The sequence below is a fragment of the Oryctolagus cuniculus genome, chromosome 19 (assembly GCF_964237555.1).
Source record: "Oryctolagus cuniculus chromosome 19, mOryCun1.1, whole genome shotgun sequence".
NCBI classification, from domain to species: domain Eukaryota; kingdom Metazoa; phylum Chordata; class Mammalia; order Lagomorpha; family Leporidae; genus Oryctolagus; species Oryctolagus cuniculus.
In genome coordinates, this window is record NC_091450.1 from 21634738 (window position 1) to 21657679 (window position 22942).

The 22942-nt window shown below is 59.4% G+C and overlaps 2 protein-coding genes across 6 annotated transcripts in view; one reads left to right on the forward strand and one right to left on the reverse strand.

The window, feature by feature from the left end:
* Positions 1–7348, forward strand: part of VPS35L (VPS35 endosomal protein sorting factor like) — a 92031-nt gene extending 84683 nt beyond the window's left edge. For both annotated transcript variants that reach the window (XM_002711807.5, XM_070064787.1), the window contains exons 29-31: positions 1999–2117; positions 6324–6470; positions 7111–7348. In XM_002711807.5, the coding sequence (XP_002711853.2) occupies positions 1999–2117; positions 6324–6470; positions 7111–7209 (365 nt within the window). In that variant the 3' untranslated portion in view covers positions 7210–7348. The remainder of the gene's footprint in view (positions 1–1998; positions 2118–6323; positions 6471–7110) is intronic.
* A 2035-nt stretch (positions 7349–9383) lies between these two features.
* KNOP1 (lysine rich nucleolar protein 1) lies at positions 9384–21666 on the reverse strand. 4 transcript variants are annotated; one of them, XM_051847463.2, is made up of 5 exons: positions 19991–21666; positions 16022–16947; positions 13193–13261; positions 11102–11173; positions 9384–10158 (listed from the first exon to the last, which is right to left on the reverse strand). In XM_051847463.2, exons 1-5 carry the CDS (start codon positions 20538–20540, stop codon positions 9847–9849), a joined length of 1929 nt encoding a protein of 642 aa, XP_051703423.1. In that variant the 5' UTR covers positions 20541–21666; the 3' UTR covers positions 9384–9846. The 4 variants fall into 4 exon arrangements, with proteins under 4 accessions (XP_051703423.1, XP_008255992.1, XP_002711852.1 ...); XM_008257770.4 differs by having other exon boundaries at positions 19808–20032; XM_002711806.5 differs by lacking the exon at positions 19991–21666 and adding an exon at positions 19351–19589.
* Positions 21667–22942: the final 1276 nt, after the last annotated feature.

Here is a 22942-nt window from a genome sequence, read left to right on the forward strand (position 1 = left end):
TAACCCATTGTGCCACCGCACTGGCCCTGTGAGTCACTTTTCTTTGCTTTTTTTAAAAAAAGATTTATTTATTTGAAAGTCAGTTACACAGAAAGAATGATAGGCAGAGAGAAAGAGAGAGTCTTCCATCCACTGGTTTACTCCCCAATTGACCGCAATGGCCGGAGCTGCACTGATCCAAAGCCAGGAGCTTCTTCTGGGTCTCCCATGTGGGTGCGAAGGCTTAAGACCTTGGGCCATCTTCTACTGCTTTCTCAGGCCATAGCAGAGAGCTGAATGGGAAGTGGAGCAGCCAGGACTCGAACTGGCGTCCATATAGGATACCAGCACTGCAGGCAGTGGCTTTACCCACTACGCCACAGCGCCAGCCCTGGATCACTTTCTTAAAAGCTCAGAGGCCAGGGTGAGCCTTTGGCCTAACAGTTAAGAAACCCACGTCCCACGTGGGAGTGCCTGGGTTTGATTCCCACCTCTGGCTCCCGAGCTCCAGCTTCCTGCTCGCCCAGGCTCTGGGAGGCAGCTATGATGGCTCAAGGCGTCGGATGCCCGCTCGCCACACGGGAGACCCAGACAGACTTCCTAGTTCCCATCTTCAGCCTAGCGCAGTCCTGACCTTTTCTGGCATTTGGGAAGTGAATCAGCAGCTGGGAGTTGTGTTTCTTGAGACAAAGGTTTGGCCTCTGTGGCAGGTCTCTGTCGAACATGACGCTGTTGCCGCACAGACAGCAGGATTGGCAGTTGTGGCTCTCAGCCTCACTGTGTGCAAACGAAACCTGGTGCCGTTTGTCCTTTGCTCGTACAACTTTGCAGGCCCTTTTGATTGGTGTGAGACAGTCATCCTTACCAACCATGCCTTGGAGCCTTGATGTGTGCTCTCTGGTGAGAAGCTTATCACATTCCACTCCAGATGAGCAAGTGAAGCCGAGTCTTGTTTATTTTTTTGGACAGGCAGAGTTAGAGAGACAGAGAGAAAGGTCTTCCTTCCATTGGTTCACCCCCCAAATGGTTGCTACTGCTGGCGCGCTGCGCCGATCCGAAGCCAGGAGCCAAGTGCTTCCTCCTGGTCTCCCATGCAGGTGCAGGGCCCAAGCACTTGGGCCATCCTCCACTGCACTCCCGGGCCACAGCAGAGAGCTGGACTGGAAGAGGGGCAACCGGGACAGAATCCGGCACCCCGACCGGGACTAAAACCCGGGGTGCCGGTGCCGCAGGCGGAGGATTAGCCTAGTGAGCCGCGGCGCTGGTGCCGAGTCTTGTTTGTTAAAAACACCCCTAAACCATACAGCTAGATCAGCAGTGTGTGGCCACGTGTGCACAGGCCCGGCCCCTAGAGTCTTCACTGTCCCCACACCTGGGACAGGGGCCCACGTGTTCACCCTCAGTTGCACTCATTGCCCTTGGCTGAGCACAGATCAGCATTTGGGAGTCAGGAAGCAGGCAGCTAAAGCAGTTGTGGTGAGACAAGGAGGATAAGCCCAAGGGAGCGAGCAGGGGGCGAGTGAGGCAGAGGGGGTACAGCAGGCTCGTTCTAGCCACAGACAGGAAGTTGCCCACCGGGGGGTTTGCAGTGGGACCTTGGAAGTTGTTCTGGTCTGTCCTAAGTGGTATCCTGTTCAGCCGTCACACGCTAAGCACCAGGTCTGTGCGTACTGTGCGTCTGCTTTCAGTTAGCCACAGCAGGCTGTGCTTGGCTGACAAGGAGCAACAGCGGGACTCAAACACACCCAGCCTTGCCTGGACCTGGCTCACTCCAGGCGGTGACCAAGCAGAGCGCAGCCTGTTGTGTCGAGAGGTGACGTCAGCAGAATCCGAGCCTGGGGAGGGGATGAAACAGGGAACAGAACGGCTCGTGCTGCGGAGGGGATGATGGGCCGGCAGCTGGCTACGGTGGGCAGGAGCTTGGCCAAAACTTCCCAGTGGCATTGGGACCACAAAGAAAGCAAGTTTTGGCCATTTCCCTCGGTACCATCCTCATGACACTCTTGTCTGTTCAACCAGTCGACTCCAACGACAGCCTCTACGGGGGAGACGCCAAGTTCCTGGCTGAAAACAACAAGCTGTGCGAGACGGTGATGGCTCAGATCCTGGAGCACCTGAAAACCCTGGCCAAGGACGAGGTAGGCACCCCGCCTGCGCGGGAAGCAGGGGTTCCCAGGGCGGCTGACGGTGACTCATTCTGGAAAAGAAATTCCTGCGAGTGATGTGTTCATGTGCACGCCCTCTACCCCGGGCACCAGGGCCTTTGCCCCTGCTGTTTGCTCTGCCTGGACTGCACCTGCCCGGGGCCTTCCCCTGGCTGTGCCTTCTCGTGGTTCAGACCTTAGCTCCCCCCAGCTACAGCAGCCACTATTCTACCCTTGACTTCTATGAGATCAACTTTCTAGACCATTAGGCAAAATCTCAACTCGAAAGTAGATCCCAGGACCCAGTGCCTGCACACCTGTGCCTGCAGCACTTGGTACCCTAGTGGGCTGCCGTGGTGTGTGTGCCTGCTGGCCAGTGGTTCCCACTCCACTTCCTAGGGAAGCTCAGGGGAGGAGGGGCCTCATGGGTCTCCAAGTCCTGCCTGTGCAGGCACAACCACGCATGGCAGACAAGGCAGGTGCCTCGCCTGTACCCGGTGCTCTCCACACCCGAGCCCTTAGTGCTCTCAAGAACTCTGCGAGATGAAGGTGCCGAGGTGGTTGTCACTGAATAGAAAAGGCAAGGAGCGGCTCAGAGCTCACCTAGAGCCGCGGGCTCCCCTGGTTCCCTGCACCTACTGCCCTCCTCCCCCAGGGCCTTCCCTCGGGTCTGTGAGGCGGCGGCCTGTGGTCTGGAGTTGATGCCAGGTAGCATCCTGCAGCCTCCACGACCTACCGTACATTGGGTGCAGGACCGAGATATTCCCAGCAGCCCTTGCACACTTTGCAGACCAGGCTGCTGCGCCCTCAGGCGGGGCCGTGCACTGTGGTCCAGGTAATCGTCTAGAACCCCTGCTCTTCTCCACAAAACAGGTTCTCTTATCCAAAGTCCCATCTCGTGCGCTCTCGGAGCGGGTCTTCCCTATTGTCCTTTTGCACAGGTAGCTGGTTGATTTCAAGGTCATTACCCAGTTCCTTTCCCAGGTCTGTGGTGACCACAGCTTGTTCACTTGGTGTAGCTTTAGCTTTGGCCTGAAGGTGAGTAACAGCTGGATTCCAGAGGCCCTGCTGGGGGCGTGGCTGGTTGCTGTCTGGTCAACTGCATGAAGCTCACGGTCAGAACACGGCTGGCTCCTTCTCATGGCCTCGGAGGATGATTCAAAGGCCATGTGGAGGGCAAGCGCCAGCGGCGAGGTGTGCCTACGGCAGGAAGTTGTGGGAGGGGCTGTCAGCGCCTTAGATAGGGGTCAGGGCTGCATCCTTCCCATGAGTGGCCGGGGCCAGACTCTGTGCCTCAACAGCCTTCCCCGAGTCTGTTCTTGACCTACCGTTTGCCCGAAGCTCTGATTGCAATGGTTTTCATTCCCACCTACAAAAATAGCACATAGCTATAGATATCCGCACACTGCAATGGTCTAGGGTGCTCAGGCAAACGCTGGAGAGAATGGGATTCCTGTAGTTTCTTCTGCCAAAGTCAGGGCCACGGCCTAAAGGACTAGCCTTAGGGTTGGCAGTCTGAAGGGCAGACCTGGATGCCAGCCCAAGTGGCGGAACTCCTGCTGCCCGGGGGCCATCCACCTGGAACCCCCTCCCTCGCGGGACCGTGGGCAAGGTCACGCAGGGAAGGCACTCAGCTGTCCTGGGGAGGAGCAGCACTGGACTCCCCATCAGGAAGACTTGCTATCAAACCAGTGGGCACCCCCGAGGCATCAGCTGTCCCTACCTGAAAGGCCTCTTACAAACTTGTCCACTCTCAGGAGGTGAAGGACCATGATTCCCTGTGCAGTTGTCCAAACGGAGCTGCTTCTGCGCTACAGGAGACGGAAGTCCTGTACCTGCAGCTTGCACTGACATCCCTCCCCTCCCCCACGTCAGTTCTTCCTAGCTCTTTCTCCTGGTTTTTAGTTCAGAGTTAGAGATAGCGTCTCTATATTCACTCTCCTGCCACATGCCCATGACAGCTTTGGACTGGACCAGGAGCTCAACCCAGGTCTCCCCCTTGGGTGGCAGGAACCCAAGTACTTGAGCCATCATCACTGCCTCCCCAGGGTCTACCTGAACAGGAAGCTGGAGGCAGGAAGTGTATAAAGTTGTACAAATTTACCACACCGGCCCCAGCACTTGGCTAACTGGGGTAAACCACTGCTTGAAATTTCAGAATCCCATAGGGGTGCCGGTTCCAGTCCTGGCTGCTCCACTTCCGATCCAGTTCCCTGCTAATGTGTCTGGGAGAGCAGCGAAAGGTGGCCCAAGTGCTTGGGCCCCTCGCTTTAAGCCCGGCCCAGCCGTGGCCACTTGGGAAGTGATCAGTGGATGAAAACACATTTCTTCATGCGAAGCAGCAGGCTGGCTTTAATCAGAGACAACTGCTCATAGCGTCTATGACTATAACCTAGAACTCCAAAGCTCACAATAAAGTAAAGCCCAGAACCATGTAATCTGGAGCTATTTTTGAAACAGATGTTGGTCTATTTGAAAGGCAGAGTGACAGCAAGGGAGACAGCTTCCATTTGCTCTTCACTCCCATTAAATGCCCACAACAGCCAGGGTTGAGCCAGGAAGTCCATTCTGCTCTCCCACGTGGGCCGCAGGAACCCGAGGACCTGGGCTATCATCACCTGCCTCCCTGGCGCACCGGCAGGACGCTGGATGTAAGTGGAGGAGCCAGGATTATGAAGCAGCACTCCCGTGTGGATGTGGGCAGCCTGTCGTGGCTCAACCCACTGCCCCTAGCACCCTCCCTAGAGCTGTATGTACTGAACGTGTACCTGTCGTCTTCTCTGAGAAGCAGGGGTTGATGGGAGACGGTTCTCGAGCCTAGCAGAGCTGGGCCACGGGGGAAGTTTCACCACCGGTGAACACAGCGGCCTGGCCCTCTCTGCCCACCGTGTATCAGACAAACCCAGGCGGACGTGGCCGACACTGGACCGAGTCACACTTCATTTGACAGCAGTGCCCCTGAGGCCCAGGACAGGCTCCTGGCGTTACCACGCTCTGCAGGCCCTGCTGGTGCCAGCCCATCCCAGTGGGGGCGAGCCAGCCCGCTTCCTGCCGTGGGCACACCTCGCCGCTGGCGCTCGCCCTCCGCGTGGCCTTTGAATCGTCCTCCGAGGCCGCGAGGAGGAGCCAGCCGTGTTCTGACCGTGAGCCTCATGCAGTTGTTTGCTGGGGCGTGGTGGGGCCGGGCACCGGGCCAGGCCCTGCGAGGCAGTCCTCTGAGGAAACGCACGGGGAGCAGCCATTTCCTATTTATGAGCGTGGAGGAGGAGCGGGCTGGGGCCCCGTCTGCACAGCCATGCTCTCTCTCCCGCGTCTGTGTTGGCTGCATTCTCATCCCAGAAACATCTCCTCCGTTCATTTCCCGCTTCTCAGTCTGCAGCATCCGAACACTTGCCCGTGGAACGCTCTTGGCTAAAGTGCTCGCTGGGAAGACAGGAAGCGGGGAGTCAGTTAGATACTGTGCACCGCGTTCTCCCACTTCAGTGACACATGGTTAAGTCTTCACTCGGGGAGATTCTCTGAGCAGGACTTGAAATCACATTCTCCTTGACCGTGGATCTGACCTGGCCCCGTGGGCTTTCTGGAACCTCGAGTCCTCCCCTGATGCTGTGGCCTTTCCACGTGCTTTGACTGACTTGGGGGACACTGTACCTCCTCTTCTGGACCCTTTCCCTTTGTCCTACCATGTAAAGCTGGGGCTCAGGTTTGGCCTGCCTGGCCACGGTGGCTGGCTCTTGGCTGGCGAGGTACCTCTCCGGGGAGAGAGGCTAAGGTGTTCTTTATGAAAGTGCGACGTGGCATTGTGCCCGGGGGAGCCCTGCTGGGGCAGAGCTGTCTCTGGTCTTTGTGTTAACTCCCGGGGGCAGGAATGGGGACTTCAGCTGTGGGCGGTACGAGAACACATCTGAGTCCCGCTGCAGGCTTCGGGCTTCAAGAGCAACCACGGAGGCCTCTCACTGCCGGCCTCTTTCATCCCCCGACCCAGCCACTGCTCAGTCCCTTGCCTTTCATGGGTAAAGACCCGGGGGGAAGCGCCGAGCTAACGGCTTTACCTGCATCATGGAAGCCTCACCCCGCAAGGCAGGGATCTCACAGCTCCACGGCAGCTGGCTTTGAACCCACACGACCCCCATGGAGTCACGGCTGTCCACAGCCACCTGCGGGCCCGGCCCAGGTGCTGACCTCACTTTTCTCCTGCAGGCCCTGAAGCGCCAGAGCTCGCTGGGCCTCTCCTTCTTTAACAGCATCTTGGCCCACGGAGACCTGCGCAACAACAAGCTGAACCAGCTCTCCGTCAACCTGTGGCACCTGGCCCAGAGGCACGGCTGTGCGGACACCAGGACCATGGTGAGGCGCTCGGGGTTGGGGGTCGGCCGGAGCCCCACTGGGCTGCACTTCCAGTCTCGCCTTTGAAATCTGCACCAGACCAGGAATTCTGTAGGGCCATTTCCTAGCACTGGAAGTCATGGCCTTAGCACTCGACTCCCTCAATAAAAGCCATGGAGATAAAAACATCAGCCAGCACTGCTCATACCGAAACATGACTTAAAAAAAATTGAAAGAGTTAGGGGACAGAGACAGACCGACCTTCCATCCACTGGTTCACTCTGCAAATGGCCAGGACTGGGCCAGGCTGAAGCCAGGAGCTAGAACTCCATCCGGGTCTCCTATGTGGGTGGGGGGGCACAAGCAGTTCTTGGGGCCCTTCCCTGGCACCTTAGAGAGCAGGTTCAGAAGTGGCACAGCCGGGACTGGATGCCGGCAATCGCAGGTCGCGGCTTCACCTACCCAGCCCAGCCAATCTGATTTTAGGGCCGGGTTGCACTCTAACAGGTTTCACTGTGAAGGCTGGGGCTTCTTCCTCTCCCTCGTCTTGCAGAAGACTCCCCCCTCTGTGCCGGGCAGTGTGAGTGCCCGGAACAGCTGGCTTGCTGGAGCCCCGGGCTCCGAGGACCAGAGGGGAGATGGCTCTCTGTTTTCCTCCTAGGTGAAGACTCTGGAATACATCAAGAAGCGAAGCAGACAGCCAGACATGAGTCACCTGAGCGAGCTGGCCCTCAGACTCCCGCTGCAGAGCAGGACCTGAGGGCCAGGCCCACCACGACCCCATCTGCTGCCCAGGGCTCACTGGAATCCAGGGGCTGCAGATCGTCCGCAGCTTCGTTTTCCTGAGGGGGAAGAAGCAGGGATCGTGGGTGCAATAAAAACCACGTCTTGTTCATGGAGAAGTTGTGTCTCCGGGTTTCTTTTCACAGGCGGCCTACGGCATCTCCATCAGCCCGAGGAGGGTCAGGTGGGCCTTCAGCCAGACAGGAACCGCGACTGCAGGTACCACCTTTCTTTCCTGGGGGTGTTGGGTGTTTCATAGCTTAGAAAAGCAGTCCACTCTCAAGTGCCACCATGCCAGACCTGTGCAGTTAGACCTTGCACCCAAAGAGTCTGGACGGAGCAGACAGATGGGAAAAGCAGTTACCGGCGCGATCTATGGGCACCGCTCTCATCTGCGTGGCGGCCACGCTGGTGCAGGAGACAACCACGCGCCTGACTCCTGGGACTCGGCTGCAGGACAGGGCACCTCTGAGCACACGCGCCCTGCTGGCGCTGCAGCCCGAGTCCATCTGCTCTCCGGAACCTGGTTCTTGTGCCATGGCCACCGGGGCTTGATTCTGAATCTGTAAGAATGGTACTACCGATTGGTGACTCGCAACCTAGAACCTATTGTTCATGAAACTGTATCCACGCTGTGGACTAACAGAGGCCTTTAGCCTAAGGGTCAGGATGCTCGCATCCCACCCTGCAGCACGTGGGCTTGATTCCTGGGTTCCTGCCGCCCACACAAAGGCTGAACTGTGTTCCCAGCTCCTGGCCCTGCCCCAGCTGCTGCGGGCATTTGAAGGGTAAACCAGCAGATGGCTGTGTACTCTGCCTCTCAAATGAAGACCCCAAAAGACTGTGCTTCCGGAAGACGAATCTTGGACACAGATTGTACTTCCTCTCTACCTGCTGGAACAGAGTCCGGCGACCTCAGTTAACCTCCAGAAGTGGAAGGAGCTAAGATACATCTTAAAAATTTATAGAAACTGAATAATTTAGGACCAAAAATCAAGCTGTGGACGTTCTGGCCAACTGGATGACAACCCCCTCCAGCCGGGCGTTCTGCTGGGCAGCCCGCCTCCACACTGCCTCTCCTCCTCCCCTCTGCTCACCAAACCAAAGCAACTGAGGACGCCAGCAGAGCTTTGCTCAGATAGCCCACGCGGTCTTCACCTCCCAGCTCTTGCCATCAACCCCCGCTCACGGACTGCTCTCACCGGCCGCTGCTCCCATCAGAAGTAACGGGCAAATTCACATTCCTTCTCTTCTGCACAGCCTGCTTCCCAAGCCTGGGCTGCGGGCTTCCACGGCCCTGCCCCGACCTCAACTTGGGCTCTGCCATTAGGACAGGCAGGCATGGCACCAGAGGACCTTCCGAATGACAGCACCAGGACCAGGCAGGGGGCCCAGGCTGCCTACGTTCTCGTGGGCCACTTTCCCAAGTCCACCGCTGGAGCAACAGGGACTCAAGGAAGCATTTCAGGAGACCAAGTGAAAGAGCTTGCCCAAGGCACACAGAGGTGCTGCTTTCTCCTCTGGAATGTTCCAGCCCTCGACAGGCTGCCATCCTGCTACCTCCTGGAAGCCACCACTTAGGGAAGAGCAAGCGCCTTAGCTGCTGAGTCAGCTCCACCCAGCCGGCCCGGCGGGACACACAATTTCCTGGCCAGTGAGGGCTGGGCCGTCTATAGGAGGCGCTCCAGAGACGATGTGACAGTGTTCCAATCGGAGCCTGTCTTTGGGCTCGTGCAACAGAACAAACAGTCAGGGTCACCTGGGCCATTTGTCCTGGAGCTCCCTGAGGTCGGCTGTGAAGTCCCAGGCGGCGGAAGAGGCTGCAGCCATTGCTGTGGGCCTGGGTCACCTCCTTCCCACCACCTTCCTTCTTTGCAATCCAGAATAACCTAAAGAAAACACACCTGGGACTCTGCCACCCGCTCAGCAGGAGCACGGACCACTCTCTAAGAGGCCTTGTGCAGAGTCCAGGGGCGGCACTAAGCAATCAAGACCCAGCTCAGCACCCGGGCCCTAGAGGCGAGGCGAGGCCGGGTCAGGGGCACGGCTCCCTGGAGCAGAGCAAGCTCGGCCACTTCAAGCCAGGGGCTTACAGGGTGGCCTGGTTCCTCCCTGTCCCCCAGCAGCCCCACAGACGTGTCATACAGCATGTCTCCTCAACCGCAAACTTTAATCCTAGTGAATCTTCCCTTCAGAGGAAGAACAGTGACTTAGGGCTGGGGATACAAAAGTACACTCCCTGGTACTGACTGGTGGCTGACCCTGGGCAACTGTAGTGCTTTCTCCCTGAACCTCAGTTGCCTCATCTGTAGGATGGGTCTAACGATAGCACCCACTTCGTCGTCATGAAGATTAATGCACTTTGGTGTGTGCCTGGCACACACACGTGCTAACCCCACAATGAGTGTTAGCTCCTGGTGGATGCGCGGCCGTCTCCACCCGGGGATGGAATGTCAGACACGGCAGGACGAGGGCTTGGCCACGCGCTGCCCCCCTCCCCACCCCCCTTCGTCCACACAGCTGGCCTCAAGTGTCGAAGGAGAGCTTTTCTTTCTGCAAGATGGGGTGGGTAAGAAAAAGCACCGGGGGCTGTTGCGGGGCCCAGATACGCGGTTTAATCGTCCAGGCGCACCGACTTGGAAGCGTTCCTGTCGATGTAGAAGATCTTGTCCGAGGCGGGGGCGAAGCCGAGGCCGGCGCCGCGGCTGTACTTCCAGCTCAGGGCCCGGTCGTAGTCCCGCTGCAGGCCCTGCTGCAGGCTGTCCGCGGCCTGCTTGCTGAGGGCCATGTTGGGCCTCCCGAGCGTGCTGGGGGGGCGGCTGAAGGAAGGGGACAGGTTCTTAAAGCCGCCCATGAGTTTGAGAAATTTCAGCTTCTGTTCCTCGTTTTCAAACCCGGCGGTATCCCACTGGCCAAACTGCGTTCCCTGTGGCAAGAGGGGAGAGCAGGTTAGTCCCCTTGATCCCAAGGCCCCTGTCCGCCCCCAGACTCCAGCCCACCAGCGAGGACTACGTGAGCGAGGTCCTGCGCTGACACAGCTGCACGGTGCCCTGTCCGATTCAGCCCCAGGAAAGATACCACGTTTCTTGTTTCATTGACAAGGAAATGACATTTACAGCTCCACTGGGGCCAGGAGCCTAACTGGCTGACTGGCACGCCGCTGCCTTCCGGCTCACGTGACAGCCCCCAAGAGCCCGCTGAGCCAGCGTATGCACCCCATTTTACAGGTCTGGAAACTGAGGCTCAGGGAGGGCAAGTTGCCCGATGGACAGTGCCTGCTCTGACGTCCGGTCTCCTGACCCCAGCCAGCAGCTCTCCCCCAGGCCACGTTTCTGACAAGCTCCCACCAGCCATGCCTCGGAACTTCCCTTTTTCCTTCTTCCAGGCATGGCCTGCTAACCAGGTTTCTCCCACTGGGGCCAAAGCCCCCTCTAGCGGCTCCCACTGCAGCACGGTCCAGCCCGGGCTGCTGCTCCGTGATGCGTGATCCTTCCTGCTGGATTACCCATTTCAACACCACACCCGTCCCTGCCACCGGCCACTAGGCCAGGAGCACTGCCTCGGCCGCCTTGGTGTCGGGGAGATGGAGCTAACCCCACGCCCCCAGCCCGGGACTGGGGATTTCCCCTTCACACTGGCTCTTGAAGCCAGTCCTGCAAGCCCCTTGCCCTCGCCCCCTCCCCGTTCCAGGGGACATCCCATACCTCTGGGGCTGGTGCCAAGGGTCCAGGGAAGGACCAGCCCTGCCCTAGAGGGAGCCAGCTGTGGGCCTGGATGAATGCAGCTGCTCCCCCTCCACCACACTGCAGGAAGGGGAGGGGTCGGGACACTGAGGGTCCCACCTCGCAGGGTCCCTGTGTCAAACTCACCGTCCTGGTTTCCGAAACTTCCGTCTTGCCCGACTCCCGATCGATCTCTTCTTGCAAGGCCTTTCGCCTCACCTGAGCACAGGAGAGAGCAAGGAGATATATACATTTTCTTTGAACTTAAAACCCAGGACAGGGGCCAGCGCTGTGGGTTAATCCTCTGCCTGCATCCCATATGGGCGCCAGTTCGAGTCCTGGCTGCTCCACTTCTGATCAAGCTCTCTGCTATGGCCTGGGAAAGCAGCTGAAGATGGCCCAACGCCTTGGACCTCTGCATCCACGTGGGAGACCTGGAAGAAGCTCCTGGCTTCAGAGCGGCCCAGCCACAGCCATTGTGGCCATTTGGGGAGTAAACCAGTGGATGCAAGACCTTCTCCCTCTTCCTCTCACTGTCTGTACTCTACCTCTTAAATAAAAATCTTTAAAAAAGAATAAAACCCAGGACAGAGATGGGTCTGGGGGGAACAGGGTCAGGGTGGTGTAGGTGGCACAGCGTCTCTCTGCTACCAGCCAAGGGGGACACTTCTGTCAAAAGGCTTCCCTAATCCAGGGTGACAGGCCTAAGGGCCTAAAGGGGCAGGTGTCATTTATCCCAGTTATTCAAAGGTAGGCGCCAAGAACTCCAACCACATCTCCCCCATGGGTGCAGGGACCCAACTGCCTGCCCCATCACGGCTCCCTGCCAGGGTGTGCATCAGCAGGAAGTGGAGCCAACGCTGGAACCCAGGCCCTCCGACACGGGACACGCATGTCCAAGGGGCCTCTTAACCACTATTTCTCCTCTTTGGCCAGTGTTTCTAGAGAATGAATTCTCCCAGAAACTGAAGCTGATTTATTAAGTTATCCTGGGTGAAACTTGCCAGAACCCATGGCCGGGTACTGCCACTAACTCTCATGGGAACAGCACCCTTGTTTCGCGAGAAGACAGGCTGTGGAGTCATGCAGAGGCTGCTATCAAGCAGCCGCGGGGCCTTGGCTAAGTCATCCCTTAACACCGATCTATTTATCGCGAGGGTCAGAACTGTCAGCAGCCTTGTAGGTAGTATGAGAGAAACAGAAAAACTACGTGGAAAGCCTACCAGGGCATTGGGCTTTAAAAAACCTTAGCAAAGGTGGCTTTGTGGCACAGTGGGTTAAGCCATTCCCTGCTGCCAATATCCCATAAGGGCGATGGGTCAAGTCTCAGCTGTACCACTTCTGATCCAGCTCCCTGCTAATGCACCAGGGAAAGCAGTAGATGATGGCCCGAGTACTTGGGCTCCTCCCACACCATGGAAGACGCTGATGGAGTTCCAGGCTCTTGGTTTCAGCCTGCTGGCCATTTAAGGGGTGAGCCAGCAAATGCAAGGTCTCTCTTTCTCCCTCTGACACTACCTTTCAATACATACATCTTTTTTTTTTTTTTTTTTTTTTGACAGGCAGAGTGGACAGTGAGAGAGAGAGACAGAGAGAAAGGTCTTCCTTTGCCGTTGGTTCACCCTCCAATGGCCGCCGCGGCCGGCGCACCGCGCTGATCCGATGGCAGGAGCCAGGAGTCAGGTGCTTTTCCTGGTCTCCCATGGGGTGCAGGGCCCAAGCAGAGTCAGGTGCTTTTCCTGGTCTCCCATGGGGTGCAGGGCCCAAGCACCTGGGCCATCCTCCACTGCACTCCCAGGCCACAGCAGAGAGCTGGCCTGGAAGAGGGGCAACCGGGACAGAATCCGGCGCCCCAACCGGGACTAGAACCCGGTGTGCCGGCGCCGTTAGGTGGAGGATTAGCCTAGTGAGCCGCGGCGCCAGCCAATACATACATCTTAAACAGAAAATAATACAATTCCAAAAAGTCAGTTCCCACCCAGGAGACGGCTGCAAGGGATCTGGACATAAGAAACAACTCCTCTGTGTGCTCGGGGACCAGCCCAGGAGGTGGCAGCCCTGGGCTGGCTGAGCCACGTAACCCCTGCCCCAGCTGCAGGGTCTCAGGATCATGCCCTCGCAGGCCCCTCGGCCACAGCATGGCAGCTGGAGGGGCCCGTGGGAGGAATGGGGTCCCTGCCCTGGAGGTGTGTCTGAGAGCAGGAGCTGGGGTCCTGGGAGAGGCGGGCCGGGCCGTACCTGGTCTATGTGCGCCTCGTCCGTGTTGCCTTTCTTTACCAACACCACCTCTAAGTCTGTGTCTGGCTCCTGCACAGAGGGAGGACAGAGGCAGGTGAGGGTCAAGTATACAATGGGTGAGGTCACAATGACGTCCAGGACACGCCCCAGCCCACGAAGCCCCGTCCAGCCTCTCTCGACTGCAAGTCTCCTCCCTGCACTTGGCAGATGGAGACACAGGCTGAGAGAGGAGAAGGGGCCACCCCACGGCTTAGGGGATGGGGCTGAGCCCGAGTCAGGATTTCTATCGTGGGGCCTACAGTACGGCCTTTCCCACTACACCGGACACCAAGCCAGCCAGGGGCACAAGCAGAGAGGCAGGGCGGGCAGCAAACGGACTACCCAAACCACCCAAGTCTTTCCTTGGCACAGCCACGCCCGAGTCCTGATGGCTGCCTAACCACGACGGGCCTCTAGGGCTCTAACTTCCACCTCCAGACACCAGCCTGCGAGGGCATCCCAGCTACTAGGAAAATCCAGCCTGGGGCCCGCATTGGGGTGTAGCAGCTGTAGTTACCACCTGCAATGCCGGCTTCCCCTATGAGTGCTGGTTCAAGACCCGGCTGCTCCTCCGATCCAGCCCCCTGCTAATGCACCTGGCAAAGTAGTAGATGATGGCCAAAGTGCTTGGGCCCCTGCACCCACGTGGGAGACCTGGATGAAGCTCCTGGCTTCAGCCTGGTCCAGCCCTGTGTGTTGTGGCCATTTGGGGAGTGAACCAGTGAACAGAAATCTCTCCCTCTGTCTTCAAAGAAATAAATCTTTACAAAATGAAGAGAAAAAAAAAAAAAGGTGCCTCTGCCCCTCTGCCTGGTCCTTTGGCGCTGCCACGGCTCACCCAAGTTCCAGCACCCCAGCCTCCTCCTCCCTCCCTGGGCTTCTGGGCTGCTGCTTCCTCTGCAGGGCGGCCAAGGCCCACACTGGCGCCAGCTCACTGCGCCGCCCTCGGCCCCTGGCCATCAGCACTGACAGCCACCGGCACCCCGCAGCCTCCCTTCAGGAGTGCTCTGCCCAGCACTGGCGCCCCGAGCAGTGATCCGGGGGGGCTGCATGCTCACATCAGCCCCTGATCCTCTCTGCACCTGCAGGACGTGTGTGTGTTTGCCCCAACCCAGCAGGCTGGCCTGGCAGCACCGCACCCTCACCACGCAGATGGTAAACAGTGGGGACAGCCTGTCCCGAGGCCCTGGGATAAGACCCTAGACTCTGATGGGGGCTGGGCTCCAAGGCACTGGAGTTCCCCTCACCCTGAGTCTCTGAACAGTGAAGATCCAGGTGGAACCAAGTCGAAGGGGCTGGGGCAAAGCTGGGAGAAATCCTGCAAGCAAAGCCACCTCCGCTCAGCCCCGTGCCCTCCTCAAACCCATGGGGCTGAGCCAGGAGCGAGCCACACACGCCCTGTGGAGGGCCCAGCTCTCGGGGCCAGGCACGGCTCCCTGGAGGTGCCCACCACACACCGGCCACTGCTATTACTTGCAGAGCATAGGGCAACACAGGCCAGGGCCATCCAGCTGCTTGGTGCTGAGCTGGGAGAACCCGGGGTGTGTTTTAAAGGAACAGTCACTTCCTGCCTCCCGTGCGAGGAGACACGGGCTGCCTCTGAGACTGGAAAAACCCCCAGGGCAGAAGCCAGACCGTCCACTGAGTCTGAATCCAGCCCAGCGGCCACTCTTGCAGGCAGGGCGCCCCTCGACCCCCCTTCCCGCTCATGGGGGCCACCACGGCAGCTCCCCACCCGACGGCAATGAGGCGGAAGCGCGAGAGGGTTTCCCCAGCCCAGAGCCCTCAGGAGAGCAGCAGATGGGCAGCCAGCACGCAGGCTGGTACCAGCGACCGAGTACAGCCAGCACGCAAGCCAAGTCAGCCCCAGCGACTTCCGGGATCTGGGTGCACACAGTTTCTCCCGCGCGCCGCACACACGCCGCTCACACAGGAGTGACAGCCTGGTCAGGGGACTCCCCGTCCTCAGCTCACGGCCACCCTTCGCTGCCACTCGTCCCTGTGGTAACAGCTCATCTCCACGGTTCTCACCAAGCCATCCTCCTAAAAGGATCGCTCTGGTTTTCCCTCCAAAACTGGCCCCCAACCCCAGATGGCACGGATCAAGCGAGACCGACGCCTGATGTCAGAGCAGGGCTTCTGGCTACCATGACCCAAGCCAGGCCTGTGACAGCAGCTCTAGGCCTCTGCGGTCACTTCCCAGGAGGCACGCTGTGTCCTCGGGGAGGGCCTGAACCCTGAACCACGAGGATGAAGGCCTGGAGCTGCAAGGCCAGCTCGCCATGGGCTGGGGACAGGGGCAAGACCAGGACTGCACCCCGGAGAAGTACAAGCCCGGAGCTGAGGGAGGCCACCCAAATCTACCGTACCCCTAAGTCGTGTGTACTGAGCTCGGACAGTGAGCTGAGAGCTACTGGCACCCTGCGGTTTCTGACTCTTTCTTGAGCTTTGGGTAGCAAGTGGTGACGTTCAGGAAACAAAGGATCCGCTGAAAACTGGAAACTTCGTCAGTTCCTGAGTTGGGTAGACTCTCAACAGCAAAGGATGCCTATATTACTAACAATACTGCATGAGCCGCTGGATCCAGACACACCTGAAGCCTGCATACCATAAACCCGATGACACAGGTCAACAACTCCCCCCACCCCCTCATCTGGCCGAGGTCAGTTTCCTGCTGGCCCCAGCAGCTCAGGCACGCATGCCCACATGGGTGCACACGTGCACTGCACCCGCCCCCCCAGCGCCGCCCTGTGCTCCCACGGCAGAGCCCACTTCCGAAGGAGAACCCACCTCCTCCCAGAGGTCGCCTGCCACCTCGCTCTCTTTCCGCTTCTTCTTCTTCTTCTTCTTTAGAGCGGGCTCCTCGAGGACTGGCTGCCCCACCTTCTTCTTGGACTTGGTTTTCTTCTTTGTGGGGGTCTTGGGGCCATCTCCTATGGGGATGTACTCGGGGGCGTCGACCCTGACTGGCTTCTTTTTGCTGCCTCTCCGAGGGCTGCTCTCCGAGGACCTGGAGAGCGGGCACTGGCCCAAGAGGGTGTCTTCCTCCTGGTGGGCTTTCTTCTTCTTCTTCTTCTTCGCCTTCACCGGGTGCTCCCTGGAGCTGCCCTGCTTCCGCTTCTGACCCGCAGCCGCCTGCTCCTCGCCCCCCTCCTGGCCCGCTGCGCACCTGCGCAGGGCGTCCTCCACCTCCAGGAACCAAGGGTCCCGCACTGCGAAGGCACCAAGCTCCTGGGCCTTTTTTTCCTTCTTGTGTTTTTTGGGCTTCTTGCTGGCTCTGCTCACCTCCTCCCCCTGTCTGGGGTCTGGGGAAACCTTGACCCTCAAGCCATGGGGCACGGCCAGAGGCACCACGGACTTCCTCTTCTTCTTCTTCTCCCCGCCGAGGAACTCCGAGTGGCTGGGGGACTGCTTCCGGGGGCTCGGTGACTTCTTCGTCCGCTGGGCCCGCGAGGAGAGCTCGGGTTCCGGGGGCTCCTCGCCCAGCGCGCTGTTCTGGCTTTTCTTCTTCTTCTTCTTCTTCTTCACCACTAGCGGCACCTCGGGTGCCTGTCCCTGGGCCCCGCTCCTCCGCGGAGATGCGGCCACGAAACAGGGGTCAATGCTGAGAACCGAATACCGAGTCTCTGCCTCTTTGACCAACTTCTTCTTCTTCTTCTTCTTTTTCTCTGGAAACTCAAGGCCCAGGTCCAGTTTGGGAGCCTTGTTGATCATTCCTGCCAAAAACAACAGTACAGGTTAGCCTGAGTTCAATTCTTCTAAGCACCACCAAAAGCCAAATTTCTTTGAGTTGGTAGTCAGAAAATGATCAGCATTCCTTTGGTGCAAAGCAAAATCGGATAGACTTTTTTTTTTTTTTTTTTTTTTTTTGACAGGCAGAGTGGACAGTGAGAGAGAGAGAGAGAGAGAGAAAGGTCTTCCTTTGTCGTTGGTTCACCCTCCAATGGCCGGCGCAGTGCTGGTGCACCACGCTGATCCGAAGCCAGGAGCCAGTTGCTTCTCCTGGTCTCCCATGGGGTGCAGGGCCCAAGGACTTGGCCATCCTCCACTGCACTCCCTGGCCACAGCAGAGAGCTGGCCTGGAAGAGGAGCAACCAGGACAGAATCCGGCGCCCCGACCGGGACTAGAACCTGGTGTGCCGGTGCCGCTAGGCGGAGGATTAGCCTAGTGAGCCGTGGCACTAGCCTAGGATAGACATTTAAGTCCAGACAGCTTTAGGTTCCAAACCAAACCACTCTGCTACCCTGACTCAGTCACCTAGCCTCAGGGCCAGTGCTGTGGCACAGTGGGCGAGGCCACCACCTGCGGTGCTGGCACGCCATACCTGAGTGCCAGCTCTAGTCCCAGTTGCTCGGCTTTTTTGAATGATTTTTTTGTTTTTATTTATTATGCATTCATTTGAGAGGTAGAGACACAGAGAGAGGTCTCCCATCCGCTGGTTCACTCCCCAGATGGCCACAACAGCTGGAGCTGGGCGGATCCAAAACCAGGAGCCAGGAGCTTCTTCCAAGTCTCCCATGCGGGTGCAGGGAGCCATCTTCTCCTGCTATCCCAGGCTATAACAGAGAGCTGGATCAGAAGGGGAGCAACCGGGACTCGAACCAGTGCCCATATGGGATGCTGGCACGGCAGGCAGAGGATTAACCTACTGCACCACAAATGCCGGCCTCCTGCTCTGCTTCTGATACAACTCCCTGCTGATGCATCTGGGAAAGCAGTGGAGGATGGCCTAAGTGTTTGGGCCCCTGCCATCCACACGGGAGACCCAGATAAGAATTCCAGGCTCCTGGCTTTGGCCCGGCCTAACTCCAGCCATTGCAGCTACGTGGGGAGTGAACCAGCCGATGGAAGACCTGTCTCTTCCTCTCTAACTCTGCCTTTCAAATGAATAAATAAACCTTAAAAAAAAAAACCAAAACCCTAAGCTCCCTGAGCCTCAACTTCCCCATCTGGAAAATGGGGGTGGAGGGCACTACCGACTCCTTCTCTGGGGGAATAAACAGAACAGTCCACGCCAAGGACGTCCTACACTGTCGATTCCTCTTTCGAAGCCCCTTCCTCAAACCTCCAAGCCTGCTGTTCATCCCAGACACCAGTCAGCTTGCTGACTCCCAGCCCAGGCAGCAACGGGGCCACAACCAGGCCTGCATCCGGGGCTCTCCTAACAATGAACTCCCCCACCTGCACCCCGAGTGACCTCCCCTCACAACTGCCTTCCTGTGTGGCTCACAAGACCAGGGGTAAGGACGGGCAAGAAGCCCCAGCGAGGACCCAAACACTGGGCTTCCGGTGGCTCCGACACACTCTTGCCACAGAGCCTTGGCTGTTCCCGACCTCAGCCCCCCATCCACAAAGAGCGAACCAGAAGCCCCCAGGGTTAGGGGCCACATCCGGCCAGCACACCTGTTTCCCCGCTTTCTGAAACTTCAAGCTGATTGCTGGCACTCACTGATTGGCAATGACACACAGCAAGCCAGCCGGCTCTCCCTAGTTGAATGTTATGGAGACACCTGTGCGAAGGGGCGGGCGCCCTCCACACCCTTCGGCCCCTCTCACCGCGGCCGGCAGCCTAGCCCCCGCTGCTCCCCGGGCCAGCTGAGAGCCGAGTCACCCAGGGCACCCAGAAACCAAGCACAGGGGCTTCTCCAGCCTGCGGCCCACAGGGGCCCCCCTGGATCTGGCTTACTCGTAGCAACTTCAAAGGGCGTTCATAACCTGCTCCAGAAACACCGGGAGAACCAAGGGAACAGCCACTGGTTCACGCATTCCCTGCGTTCCCAGAGCCTGAATGCATGCTAGAAACAGACACAAGACATTGGCCTCCGAGCGACCCGTAGGCGCGGGAGGCTAAGCGCCCCGATGACGACGATGATACAGTCCCCAAAGCAAGAGCGTGGCAAGGTTAGGGCGACGGAGGGCGAGGAACCGGCCCTACCAGTAGTCTGCAAAGTTCTGAAGAACAAAGCTTCGCAGCTGGGGCAGCTGCGGCGAACACACGCCTGGAGCCGCCCCGGTGGGGATGCTCACTGCACAGGTGGGTGGACACAGGGTGCCGAGGCGGGAGGAGGAAGCGGGGAGTTTAGGAGCAAACCGACGGTAACCACGCCCCAGCGCGCACCTGAGCCGGCCGCAGGAACCGCCGCCGCCGCAACAGGTGGGCATCCGCCAGGCGCTCGCCAAGGAGGGGGAGAAGCGAAAACCTGGAGCTGGCGCGTCCGGGGAGCCGAGCGCGCGCGCCGTCCCGGGATCGCGCAGAACAAAGCCGCGGCGGGAGCCGGACGCGCAGCCTCGCCCCCTCCTCCGCCCCGGCTCGGCCATTCGGAACCCGCGGCCCGCCGCGCATCCGCGCTCTCCCCGAGGCGGGGCGGGGAACCGAACCACCGCCGGGGCACCTCGCGCCCGCGCTCTCTCCACAAGCCACGTCCCACGCGTCCACTGGCCCTAGATCCCGGTCCGGACGTGGCAAAACGGGGGGTTCAAACGCGTCCGCGGGGCGCCGGAGCCCGCGGACCACCCCGCCAAGCTCACCGCGGGGGCGCCCCGGCTCCCCTCTCCAAGCGCCCCCAGAAACACACCGCGAGCCTTGCTCCCGGGCAACTTCCTGGAGGCGGGGGCCTAAGGCTCGGGCGGGCTCGCAGCGCCGATCGAGGGGGCAATTTCGGGGTGCGGCGCCGCCACTTCGCCCCCTTCCTCTCCTGCCAGCAGATGCCCAAGCCCCGTCTCCAGCCCCTCGCCGCCGCGCCTTGCACCGCGCTCACCCGTCAGCCGAGGGTCTCCGCCTCCACGTGAGAGCCCGCTCCGCCGTGACCCGGAAGTCAACTTCCACTCGCTGGCTCGCCCCCGCGACATCCAGTTCCTTCCGGGTCGCTGCCAGGAGGCGAACGCGGTTGCCGTGGAAACGGCGTCCATGGCGGCTCCGCGGCAGATCCCCAGCCGCAGTGGCCAGCGCGAGGAGCCGGACAGCTCGGCCGACTCGTCCGGCACCACCCGGACGCCAGCGCTCACCGTGTCGTCCGTGTCCCCCGACCTGCCTGTGTCGCTGGGGCAGGTCACCGAGCCGCCGCCGCCGGGCAAAAACCTGTGGGAGCAGATCTGCGAGGGTAGGCAGCCGGGACTGGCCGACGAGGGCGGGAGCCGGGCGGCCTCTGTGCGCCAGGCGGCTGACGTCGGGGGCCGCTGCGCGATTCCCAGCGGGGGGAACAGGCGGGCTCCAGGTTGGGCCGCGCGGCCTCCCGCTGCGCTCTGTCGTGTGGCTAGGGAAGCAAAACTCCCGGTCCTTGACCTTAACCCCCACCCCCCACTCTTCATTAAAAACACTCGGCTCCCAAGGGAGATCGAGTGTTTTTGCTAAGCACTTCCTGTGGCTCTCTGGTTCCAGCCTGAAGTCCCTGCTCCAGCGCTGGCCTAGAGACACCTGTTCCATTGCAGATGCTCTCCGCGTAACTCGCACCCTTAGCTCCCTACCCCTTGGTGCTGTGGCAAGGAGCTAATGACCGCCACAAAGAATTCATTCAAGGATTTGAGGGTAGGCACAGCGGCTGTCTCCTCCCCAGAGCTCTCGCTCCCCTAAGCCAAACGCTTCTGCAGAATACGTGAGGAGCGTGGCGCCGTGGGGGGAGTCGCTCAGCCTCGTCTGCGAGAGAGGGAAATTGATGGACCCGCTCACAGGGCAGTGGTGAGGACGGAGTAGAAACGTGCGTGAAGGGGCCTCGTTCAGCGGACTCAATAGACCTTCACTGTCACCGACGAAGAAACACGGCTAATGGCTTAGAATCCGGGTTCGTTTTGGCCACACAGGGCTGCAGGGAGAAAGCACAGAGAATCCGGGTGCTCCCCCAGAACCAGGTGGAGGGCGGCCCCCTGCACAGTGACAGCGTCACAGAAGGAAGCGACTGGGGCCACAGGTGGCCGGCCGTGCGCATGGGCACTCGGATGATGTTTGTACCCTGGACGAATAAACTGAATTCTTAACCATCTCAGAGCACAGTTTTCTATCACAGTAAAGTCAGGGTCTGGCAACAGACACGAAAACACAGGCTTTGTGGTGATCCCATCTCTGAGCTGATCAAAAACAAAGGATCACAGCAGGCAGCCCGGCCCGAAGCTCGGTTCGTGAAGACAAAACACAGCCAGGGCCCGGCGTCGCCACGCAAAGGTTCCGCTGCCTCCGGAGCTGCCCGCCTGCCTCCCACGGGGGAGGGCTGCTTGGATGCCCCGCCGTTCTGCTTCCCAGCTACGATCCTGCTGATGCATCCCGGGAGGCACCGGGCGATGGAGACCCAGATGGAGTTCTGGGCTCCTGGATTTGGCCTGGCCCAGCCCCGGCAGTTGTAGGCATTGAGAGTCAACCAGTGGGTGGAAGATTCTCTCTCTCTCTCTCTCTCTCTCTCTCTCGTTGCTCTGCTTTTAAAGTAGGTGCAAATAAACTTTTATATGAAGATACAGTACAGGTAAATACCTAAGATGTTGGTCCTGCCTGGCTCGGGCTGTTCCGTGTGCCTGTGCACCTGCCTCCATGAGACCTTATCCATGAATATTGTTCTGTTTTCCCCCTCCTCTTTCCAGTGACAACCAAGGGCTCTGTCTTGGTGGCAGGGACCTTTCCTGCCAAGGCTCCTAATTAAATCGTCCAGCGGCGTGGGACTCAGCGATGCTGAGCTATGGTTTCAGTCCAGCTGTCTGGGCCTTGCTGCTTCTGGTCTGGTGCTGCTGTGGTTGGCCGCCCCGGCAGCCCTGGCACTGTCTGGGACTCATGGCTCACCCTCAGTGCTCTTGTAGAGTCTGATCCCTTATCCCGTCTGCAAGGTACTGATGCGGGTCAGATCTGAACCAACGCTTGTTCCCCTGGCACACCTGCGGGCTCTCGGCGCTGGACGCTGGAAGCTGCTCTACGTCCATCAGTGCCTTCTCCCCTTACCCACGGCGGCTGGCCCAGGGTTTAATCCTCCCCCTCTCCACCAGCGTTCTGTTGTCCCACTTAGCACAGGAGGGGAGCCCTCCGGTCCCCCTGTGCCCACGTGTTCACATCTGCGCACACACAGAGGACGTGCGCTCTGTGCGCCGCTCACCGCTCAGCCCTCTGTCTGCTCTTGCATTCCAGGAGCTCGCCCTGTCACTCACCACCTCCACATCTTTCTTCCCCACAAACACTCTGCTCTTTCACCTCGGGGAGGGGGGAATAAAACCTGCCCGGACCCCATTAGCTGCCAGTCCCAATCCACCTCTCGTCCCTGCTCAGCCCGACTTCTGCGCACCACTCTCACTCCCACTTCCTTAGCACCGCAGGCAGACTGAGCTTCACTTGATCTCCCCGAAGAAAGGATTCTCCTGCACCCAGTCAGCAGTCAGCACGAACCCACGGGGCGTGCGTGGTGTGACGGCAGACAGGCCTGTGGGCCCGGACAACGGACTCCGGATCCCAATGCCACCATCATCCACTCCGCCTCCCGCTCCAGAAGCCGAGGACCCCTCTTGTGTGCTTCCTGGTTATGACCCCTGACCCCCGCTCTCAATCGCCAGTCCCTACAGGGTCTCCCTGCTTAGCATCTCCAGGGATCAGCCCCACCCCCGCCCCACCCCCAGGGTGAGGCCCTTACAACCCCCAACTGGATTGAACTGGGGCAGGTCTCCTTCTAGACCATGGTCCACTCTGTCACAGGAGCTGCCCTAAAATTCCCATCTCACCATGCCATGCCAGCCTGACACTGAAG

Excerpts from the sequence above, each read along its gene's own strand:
- KNOP1 (XM_051847463.2), bottom strand. The coding sequence starts at position 20,540 with ATGAAGAGTGGGGGGTGGGGGTTAAGGTCAAGGACCGGGAGTTTTGCT. Across the intron at positions 11,174-13,192 it reads ACGAGGCGCACATAGACCAG|GTGAGGCGAAAGGCCTTGCA; the intron begins GTACGGCCCGGC and ends TCCTGTGCTCAG. Across the intron at positions 10,159-11,101 it reads AAGTTTCGGAAACCAGGACG|GGAACGCAGTTTGGCCAGTG; the intron begins GTGAGTTTGACA and ends CTCTTGCCACAG.